The 10424-nt window shown below is 37.0% G+C and overlaps 2 protein-coding genes across 2 annotated transcripts; both read left to right on the top strand.

The window, feature by feature from the left end:
• Positions 1-2126: 2126 nt before the first annotated feature.
• LOC116308283 (uncharacterized) lies at positions 2127-5138 on the top strand. The gene has a single exon (XM_031718670.2). It carries the CDS (start codon positions 2505-2507, stop codon positions 4170-4172), a length of 1668 nt encoding a protein of 555 aa, XP_031574530.1. The 5' UTR covers positions 2127-2504; the 3' UTR covers positions 4173-5138.
• Positions 5139-7706: 2568 nt separating this feature from the next.
• Positions 7707-9583, top strand: LOC116308280 (uncharacterized). Its single transcript, XM_031718668.2, has one exon. It carries the CDS (start codon positions 7966-7968, stop codon positions 9325-9327), a length of 1362 nt encoding a protein of 453 aa, XP_031574528.1. The 5' UTR covers positions 7707-7965; the 3' UTR covers positions 9328-9583.
• The last annotated feature ends 841 nt before the right edge of the window (positions 9584-10424 follow it).

A 10424-nucleotide genomic window follows, 5' to 3' on the forward strand; every position in this document is an offset into this window, starting at 1 on the left:
CTTTTATGTCCCCTGTTTGACTGCAGGTTAGGAAGGGTTTGGAGACGGCCTAAGATCGATGAAAGAACATCATACAAGAAGTAAAATAAGCAACTTAAAAGATGGGGGTCCTCGACTTCGTTTAGTCGTCCGAATACGTGGAAGTTCACCCTTTTTTCGGTAAAAAACACGCGAACAACGTAAGCTTGGAAAGCTGTCAAAAATAAGTCATGTTTTAAATTGGTCGTCCGCATTTTTCACAGAAGACTAAAAAATAACCAAATAACTAGGTAGCATTTGAAATTTGTGTTGAAAATCAGTGGCGGATCCAGGATTTTTCAAAGGGGGTTCCGTTTCTTAAACTGTGCATAATTATCTTTTGTTTAGTCGATGTCTGACAAAAAAATTGGCTCTAATCACCTAATTTACTATCTAGTAACGGAAATGAAAGGTTAATTAAACATTATAACAGCAAATATCATTTCGTGTTCAACATTATCCTTGTGGATACTTTTAAGCAAAATTTATATAAGACATATTTCTATTACCTAAAAGATCAAACCTTCAAGGGGGGTTCCGTGGAACCCTTCGAACCCCCCTGGATCCGCCACTGAAAATAAGAAATATAAAATGTTATTGTGTTATAAGTGTGGACTTGAAGCCTTCGCGTTGCGTGAAATTCTACTCTAATTTCGATTTGATCCCATCAGATTAAAACATTTTTCTCTTAAGTTAGGTACTACCGAGTACCATCAAAAACGAAATAAAGGGGGTGCCCGACTTCGTTATAGAGCTATAGATTAAAGACGTTTTTATAATATTTTGCTTATCAAAACATTGGAAAAAATCATCACGATGAGCGCGCGCACACTAAATACATGTGTAGAAAGGATGCGTGCAAACAATGCCATTAATCGCATTTCATCATATATATATATATATATGTAACCGGCGGCAAGGCGCTCAGCTATGAATCAGATTGCAAGTGGTTTTGACAAAAGAATTTATTGAAAAATTCACACAACTTTACAATACATGAAAAAAACGGGAACGAGATTACAGGATATCTCTAATGAAAACAAGAAAAATATTTACAATGAGATAAAATAAATTTGTAGCTTATCTAAATAGCTAAAAAGTTATGAATAAAATACAGTTTTGCTAGATATAAATAGAAACGGAAATACGTAAATTACGTCACAGGTAATTTGAATATTGCGTGCTGATTAGCAGTGTTTACAATACGCGAGTGAAAATTACTAGGTTGCAAAGTTTAATGTACAAGTCGGTAAACCGTTTAAAATGAACTAAACCAATGGAAAAAGCAATAGGAAAAAATTGACTAGAGGTTAACTATGGCTTTAGGTAAGTATTTTAACCTTTGTTTATGACAAACTAAGAATTACACGGTTTACTGAACACGCGGTCGCGACAATGACCTTGAGTGTAGAGTTTAAGTAGCGAACAAATTAAAGGTTGGAAAGAAAAGGTCTTTTATCCCGCAGTGAAGGCTATTTATCGTAGTAAAAAGGTTAAACAAGCGAGTAAGGCGGTAGCGATCCTATAGTAAACGTTTTAAAGAGTTTAAAAGACAAGATACACTCAGCGTGATTACTAAATAATCTAAGCTATAAAATATAACGACTAGTTAACGATATTAACATAGATTTGTCCTAAATCTATCCTAGGTATAAGTGTAAAAGGCTTCAAAGATTCATACCTTTACATCGTAGAGAATTCCTTGTCTTGATATGTGCAACGTCTTCAAGAACTTTTACTACACTGATTTAAGCTTAGTTTGGGCCTATTTTTATGGAAAAACCTGCATTCTTAAGACCTTACACATCCTATGCAATGTTGCACGCCCTAGGCGCAAACAGGATGTCCCAAACACGAACTTACGTAAACAAGCGCCAAACCTAGGCATGACTCACTGTAATGTAATTACGTACGGAAATTATTTCTTGCTTACGCATTTTCCACGCAAACAGTTAACTAAAGAATTACATTCCTATGTGTACACGAGGCATTCCTAATTAAAAATATAGATTTATGACTAAATAATTACTGTCCAAAATAGTGTCTTTTGACTCTGTCACATATATAGTAAAAATTACCAGCTTTGTGGTATTTTCTTGCCTTTTGCACCATGAATGGCTGAACGTTTGTACGGCCTGTTTCATTTTGTGGTGTTAATCGAAACCGAACGCTAAAGCTATGTTTTTCTACGATGCTAAATCGGTTTAGAGTTGATCGTTCAGGATGTATAAATATGCGAGACTACATAAAAGTGAACTATTCAGTGGAAGCTTTGCGTCGAGGATTCTCGAAGCTCAACTAATGATATCACAAATTTTGTGACAGACTCAACTGAAACACGCGGGGTTAATCTTGTTGACAAGGATTTCGAACTTATTTATAACAAACTCTGCCTGTGACGCGCAAAACACAAAACGCGGAAAGGTCACATTCCGTTGTTCCAAAATAGGCAAATGTAATCAACGTGATCACCCGGATATCGATCGATGGAGCATAAAATACGTAAACATCGTTCAGGCTGTAAGTCTGCTATGGCCATGGACACAGGATCTGTTATCTGGAGTGAAAAAGCCTATAGACTACGAGAATTTCACCAGCACTTTGAACTTCCTCAACTAGTGTGTGTGGAAGATGGCTACTACGACGAGAAAGACGAGACGACGCTCTCTCGTGATGACGTTCTAACACTACATGTTCTGCAGAAAGTTAGTTTTTACAAAGCAGTTGACAAGAACGGCCAAGAAATTAACATACCAGTTAATCTCGAAGCTACAGTAGAGACAGTGTCCTGTGAAGCTATCAGGACTTATCATAGTATTAAGGAGCTTATCAATGTTTCGGCTAAAATAGTTAAATCAATCCACAATCATCCATGGTTACTCATACAAGCTGGCGATACTTTACGAGTACACGAAGTATACAACGACCGGGGAGTGGAACGTCTAAGATTCTCTTTCATATCCAGACAGCAAGACGATGTCATTATTCCTACCGAATATAAAGCAGATTTCCATGTACTTCCAGATATTAAGAGGCTATGGCTGACGGAAGTTGAGGAGACTTTGGAGTTACCTGTGAGAATCAGATTTACAGATAAAACTCTGCAAATAAAACCAGACGAGGAAGGTGGAATTTATGAAGACCTTTCGACTATAGCAGACCTTGGAGAAGTTACGTTACAAAGTATTCACCACACAGATCAATTTGTAGCAAGCACTAGAAATGAAAACCGAACTATGGTGCTGAAGATACCTGCTAATACGGACATTACTGTCAAAGTAGGGGTAGGTATAGAACAGGGAGATTACACATATGTGGAAGTCTGTCAGTTCTACCACGAAAGAGCTCGTCTATATCAATTAGATGATTTGGGTGTAGAATGCATCAGGATTGGACAAACAGATACCAAGGTGGAGAGAATCTATGAATTTGTGGATGAGTTTTCAGATGAAGATGATGAGCACGATTATGAGGACATGCCGCCAGAAATTCCTTCTAGAACTAAGCGAGCACCATTACATCCAGAAAAAGAGCATAGCTCTGATGATGATGATGATGATGATGATGACGATGATGATGACGATGCTTCAAGTGATGATTACGAGGAGCCTGAAATATCCCCACCGATTCCAACCCGTAGCACGAGTTTACCGCAAAATTCGAACATAAACACATCGACGACAACTAGTAATCAAAACCTTTGTACTCGCATTATGAATGCACTTCCTTGCTTACGAACACCATCTGAAAGTCAAAGTCATTCGGCTAAGACAGTTAACTCGTACAATCTCGAAGTGTCTGACGATCAAGGACGATATGTAGAGGACAACACTATTCGTAGCAACACTGCAAGTTTTAAGGAGCGCCCAAACTTAGAAGCATTCGAAAAACCAGACAATAACACTGCGTTGACAGAATTTCCTGAGAGACTTGACTCGTTGGATGTGGAAGGAGTCATTTGGTGTCTAAAAGCTTTGAACATGGATCAACATGTAGAAAAGTTCAAAAAAGAACAGATTAATGGCAGACTCTTTGTTACATTAACCAAAGATTTACTGAAATCACTCGGAGTTATTAACAAGTTCCAACAAGCAAAGTTATTGAAGTTTATTCACGAAGGATGGAGACCAGATCAAATCACTTTACAAAAATAAGAAAAAGTACTAATGCTAATGATTTTGTTATACATGAGTCTTACGAGAGCTATGGACAAAAAAAAAAAAAAAAAAAAAAAAAAGATAGAGAGAGAGCTATGGTATTCTTTGCTTTTGGATAAAGGTTTAGATACAGAGCTTTGAAAACGTCTTGGAGGGTACATATACTCACTACCTACTAAGGTACATATACTCACTACCTACTAAACGATAACTTAGTCAAATATTTTGGCGAACATTTAATGCTTTCTCAGAAACTGAAAGAACATATTATCATTACATTAATTAGTTCTTATGCTCCAAGTATTTAAGATTTACTAAATGAACATAGCATAGTTAAGTAATGTATCTTGAAGTACTTCAGCTTTAGATGCTCTAAACCACCACACAACGACTGCTTTCCAAACAGTGTCACGCAAGCAGAATAATTATAAGCAAAACCGTTATCAGCCATACTGTTAGCCAAAATTTGAAGGGATTTTTAAAGCTATGGAAGTTTATACTATTTGAATAAAACGTACATTGATTTTTATAAAGACAAGATTATTTAAACATTCCACTATAACCTAAATATTATATTTCAGTGCTGCACTTCCTTCCGACTTTATCGTCCTCCTCCTTCAATTCTTTCGTTTTCGTGAAACGACTTGTGTTTCTGTTTTTCGTAGATAACGGGAAGCTCAAACGTAAAACAGAAAATTTACGACAAGAATTCATAATCATCCATATTCATCAGATTCAAATTTAATTTCCACAACTATGAAATGCATATATTAGTACTGACACCATGGAAGGGTCAAGCTTTTATATTATCACTGAATAAGATTGGCTTACGCCGAATGAGGTCCCCTGGATAGTTTTGAATGCGTTGAGACAAAACATTCCAGTGTACGCATTCGTGTCAGTTTGACCCGGAAATACTGCCTATCTTATGATTTTTAAAAATAAAGCCAAAGTTGACCTGCATTGCCATTGACTCGTCATTATCAAGAAATGGAATATTTGTGAATGGACGCGACAAAATGATGTGTAGTAGCTATGGAGGTCCTGACTAAGGCAGGGGTCGCACTAGGCGAAAAAGTGTTTTTTTAAGTACCGATTCTGTCATCACTTAACGAAAATAAATGCGACCCCGTTTCTGCCAAAATTTGGCGTTCGCCAAAATTTAGTGCATTCGCCAAAATCTTCAAAGAAGCCGAAGGGCTGCCTCAGGACAGCCTAAAATTTAGAAAAGCAAACAGACCTATTGTTTTAGTGTTTAAAGTGTCGATCTTCTCGTCATATGACTGGTATCATGTATCCTTTGAAGCATTCACTTTGGCGGGAGATTGCATCTCTTGACCTTTAAAAGTGAGCAATAATGGACCGTCGAAACGCTTTTCAGCCGGTTCCAAACTGCAGTTTTTATGATTCGGGATATCAATATCATCCAGACCCATACCAAATGTATCAAGGCCAAAGCTACATGAATAGCTATCAATTTAACCCGGCTTTTGTGACAGAGCAGAGCTATGATCAACGACAGACGGAATCTCCGATTTCAAACTCGAGCACAACTTCAAGCTCAGATCATGTCCAAACTACTAAAAATGGATTTCAAACCATGATTCTGCCGGACGTGGAAGAGTCCAAGACCAAGGCGAACGGCGACGAATATTCTGTCTCAATCTTCACCTTCTCATAATCATAGCCATTCTCATACGAGCTTGTTGGTGTTGCATGAGCACTAGCATTAGGGCCACAACCTGCTGTTGAGTTTGTAACTGGAAGTTCAGTAGAAATCCTACAGCTAATAATAATATATTTGTCACATCCATCTTGCCAGAAAGACCAAATAGTGTTTCCCGCCAAAAGCTTGTTTACCTCTGTGATTGACCTCAATGTAACATAATCTGAACTTTAAGTATACATGATATCCCTTGAGTACTGATGTGTGTCAAATTAGGGAATCCATTTTTCACCTAGTGCGACCTCGCTAAAAATTGGAACTGGCAAAAGATGAAATCGCAAATTTTTGTTTAATGCGAAAGTAGGTAAACAAAACTTAGCCTAGTGCGACCCCGACCTAAGACAGTAACTTCTTTTCCTACATTTTGGCACTTGGTTCTATTAGATAATCAGGCATGTTGATTGGCTGTAAATATAACCTCAAATCTTCATTGTTATTTCGTCTTTTATGTCATGATTGAGTGTCCCAGTCGAGCAGAAAGTCAATAAGGAAGGGATTTTGTCACGGCAACTGCTGCAACAGAACAGGAGATGAATTGATGACTTTTCGCATCTTTGCATCATGGAAAAGAAATTTGAAATTCCCCAAAGTCTTGAAACACTTACAGTGAAAGAGGTTTGTCAGTGCTTAAAGCTGCTGAACATGGAGCAATACATAGAAGTATTCCGAGTGGAGTGTGTAGACGGTAGTCTTCTTGTTACCTTATCAGAAGACACACTGGTTGCATTAGGTATAACTAACAAGTTCCATCTCACAAAGCTGTTAAAGTTTATTAAAGGATGGAGGCCAAACAGATGAATTGCCTTGTATTTGGAATCATTGAGGAGAAAAGATACCGTGTCAGTTAACCTGAGCTAAAGATGCACCAACATATATTATACTGCACGGCATGTCAAGCTGGTTTTATTTGAGCAACTTATTTACGAAAGTTTCAATTATAGAACAAAGATGTGCTTTGAACAATTGATCGCCTTTAACACAATATTCACTTGGTCGGAGAAGAACCAAGGAAATAAATAACTGACACAAACATAAATGTGAGGGGAAAAAAACGTTATGAGAAGGAAAATAGATTTTTTAACCATATCCTTTTCTTAATATTTGATGTCCAGATGGCATGGTATGTTTCATATTGTTCAGTATGACATGGTGTTATGTAAATGAATAAATAAAAAAAAAAACATTTCTTAATTTATTCCATCAAATGCATCAACTAATGTTACAATCAGTGACAGAATGTGGCACTTTCACTTTTTCAAAAATTTTAAACTTCAGGTCGTAGAATTTCCCTAGATATAGCCCGTTGAAAAAAAATCGGTAATCCGAAAAGATCCTTACTTCTTAGTTATTCACAAATGAATAGTGCGTTTGAAAAAAGGTCGCTTTATTTTGAAAAGAATTCAATCAGTGACAGATTGTGGCAATTTCACTTTCTCAAAAATTTTGAAATTCAAGCAATAGGATTTCTCTAGACTGTTTTGGCGGCTACGCCTTTGTGATGACTGCAGTGGTATCATTCATCGTTTATGGTCAAAATATTAGTTTGTTGACTCTTGCATCTATTTGATAAGGAAGTGTAGAGCATGACAAACAGCGTTAAACGCGCGTACCATCTTATACCGCTGGGTTCAGTAAAACCTTCAAATACCCCAAATAAACTAAAGAATCTGCAAATTGAATAATCTATTTATATAATAGAGTCAATGGGAAGTAATAGATCCCACAAGAGCCAGATAAAATCTACCATATCTAATTTATTTACAAAGCAAAGAAAACCTCTCAGTAAATAAATGTAAGACCTAATTACTCTATCCCGGAAGATTGTAAGCCCTTGAATAGACAAGGTCACTTGTCGGTTTCGAAGGTTTACTAGATACGCTGATTCATGAACTCGGTGGAAGCCAATATTGAGAACACAAGTCCATATTTGGAAATTGACCACAGTTACGCATGATATTACGCATGACAGCTCAGCTTCTTTATTGACATTGACTGAAATGTTTGAAGTGAAAAAATAGTTAGCCGTGTACTCTGGGTCATTACAAGGCAGGAACTTAAAACAAGATGTCTGATTCCATGGAAGACAATGTGGATCTTGAATCACTTAAATGGAGTGAGGAAATCTACACTTTGGAAGAATTCCTTAAGAAACTCGACCTTCCACAAATCGTCTGTGTGCGAGATGGGTATTACGATCTTGAAGATATCACGACTCTTTCCACTGATCAGGTTCTGACTTTGCATACATTGAAGACATGTCGAATGGTGAAGGGAATCAGCGAGACAAACGAAGAAATATCCATACCAACAAATATTCAAGGTAGAGTAGAACTCATGCCCAGTGATCTACCTAAAATGTACAAGAGCGTGAAAGCGGTCACTAAGGACTGGCCTAAAATGGTTATATCCCTTCACAATCATGTGTGGCTGGGATTAATGACTAATGATGTGCTCAAACTAGAAACTGTCAAAAGAAAAAGACTAAAGGAGTTCTTATGCTGCTCCTTTGTGAATAAAGAAGCTGATGTTGTTGAACTTCCCATGTCATACGAAGCCTGCTTCCAGTCTTATGAAGAGCCTAAGCACATCGAAGTCAACCAAATCGAAAGCCACTGTAAAATGCCTTGTTATGTAAAAATACATGCTAAATCTCCCATCAAACCCAACGTTGATGATCCTTCTGAGACCCTGGATCTCAGTACGTTTGGAAGAATCCAGCTGGTGCATGCTTACAACTATAGAAAAATTATTGCAAGTATCAGGGATAAAGAAAGAACATCGGTAATGCAAATTCCAGTTGATCTAGAAATAACCATTATGCCTGCTTCAGGAGCCATAGAAAGGGAAAGCAGATATGAAAGTATTTGTAGTAACGTTCACCAGAAGACACAGTTAGGACAGCTCGATGGCATGGAATTAGACTTTGTGAAGATGGGAGACAAGGGGAACATAGTTGACAATATATATGAATATATTGACTTCAGTCAGTTGAACCTTAAGCCATCAAAACCAGAAGTAGCTCCCAAACCTGCACACTTAAAAGAAAAACCAGCTGTGCCGCCACGGGACCGTAGAACATCAATGAAGGATCACTCACATGCATCCATAAAGACAGAAACAACACCTTTATCTAATCTGGAATCAACTATCTCACCACCAGAATCTCCAGCAAAAACTACAAATAACACTGACTTTACTATCCCTGAAGACTTAAAAAGTCTTACGGTAGAAGAAGTTGCAAACTGCCTAAGCTTACTTCACATGGACATGTATACTGAAAAATTTAAAGAAGAGCAAATAGACGGGGACATGTTAGTAGAGTTGAACGAAGAAATGCTGGAACAGTCTCTTGGAGTAACCAACAAACTTCATCAGAAGAAACTAATGAAAGTTATCCGAGAGGGATGGAGACCAAAAAGCGATTGAAAAATACTTTTATTTTAGGTAGTAGCATTACTTTAAGAAATAATACTCTAAGACTCTTTTGTGCATCACAATTATTTGTCCAAAACCTCGGGAAATTTTAAATTGAAATGAGAATTATTCTAGGACCACGAAGCGGACTCAAGATATAATCAGACTGAACAAAACCATAGTTAATAAATTATATGAGATAACTTATGCAAGCAATGTGGCTGAAACAAAGAATATTGTGATAAAAATATACTCATTTCATATCTAACATGCTGTGATGAAAATCTGAAAATCTAAACAACCTATAGCCGTATGCTCTCGTCTGGCAATCTTGTTTTCAACTGGCAAGCCTTGGCTGGCGAGCACTGAAAACTTGCTAGTAATTGCGCGCTATCCGACTTGGAATCTAAGATACAAGTTATTACAACTTAAACATTATAGCAATTACATAAAGAGGGGGCGGGGACTTTTTTCTTGTGAAAAAATACCGACTTGTATTTTCTCGATGTCATGCATCAGTTTTCTACAAACGCTGCTTTGTCCTGTTTCAGCCGTGCGATAAATATAACTAACAACTATAAATGTTGGCAATTTATGACTCCGCGATACATGTTACGTTGGAGTTCACCATAATGCTTTTCCTTTTTTTCTTTTAAATGAATTTACTTACTACTTTTAGTCTGAGCAAAGATAAAATATCGGTAAAGAAATATAAATATTAAAATATGTGAAAGCTAACCACGAGATAACACAAACAACTTGATCCTAAAATAGAACTACTTCACAGATTGGTTGGTTTGTTTTGACCTTTTGATCATAAAATGATGGTGAAAGATGCAAATGTTTGAAAACAATAATATACTTTAGAAATGAAAAACCGCGCTTTGTTATAATGATCAAAAACACGCAATGATTAATAGATAATCCCTAAGCTGAAAACTGATACTAAAAGATGAAAAGTTTTCTTAGATGGAATTTTCTTTTGGGAGTTTTATATCAAGGATCGACAAACTTTTGATTTGACTCAGTTGCTGCTTCCGCCGCACTAAACCATGCATAAAACTAAAGGTCATGTTGCAAAGTCTTACAGCAGTCGTTACAGACGTCTT

This window comes from Actinia tenebrosa, unplaced genomic scaffold (genome assembly GCF_029948245.1).
Source record: "Actinia tenebrosa isolate PJP-AT-01 unplaced genomic scaffold, QUT_ActTen_1.0 PGA_scaffold8__29_contigs__length_14323225, whole genome shotgun sequence".
Classification (NCBI taxonomy): domain Eukaryota; kingdom Metazoa; phylum Cnidaria; class Anthozoa; order Actiniaria; family Actiniidae; genus Actinia; species Actinia tenebrosa.

Excerpts from the sequence above, each read along its gene's own strand:
- LOC116308283 (XM_031718670.2), top strand. The coding sequence starts at position 2,505 with ATGGAGCATAAAATACGTAAACATCGTTCAGGCTGTAAGTCTGCTATG.
- LOC116308280 (XM_031718668.2), top strand. The coding sequence starts at position 7,966 with ATGTCTGATTCCATGGAAGACAATGTGGATCTTGAATCACTTAAATGG.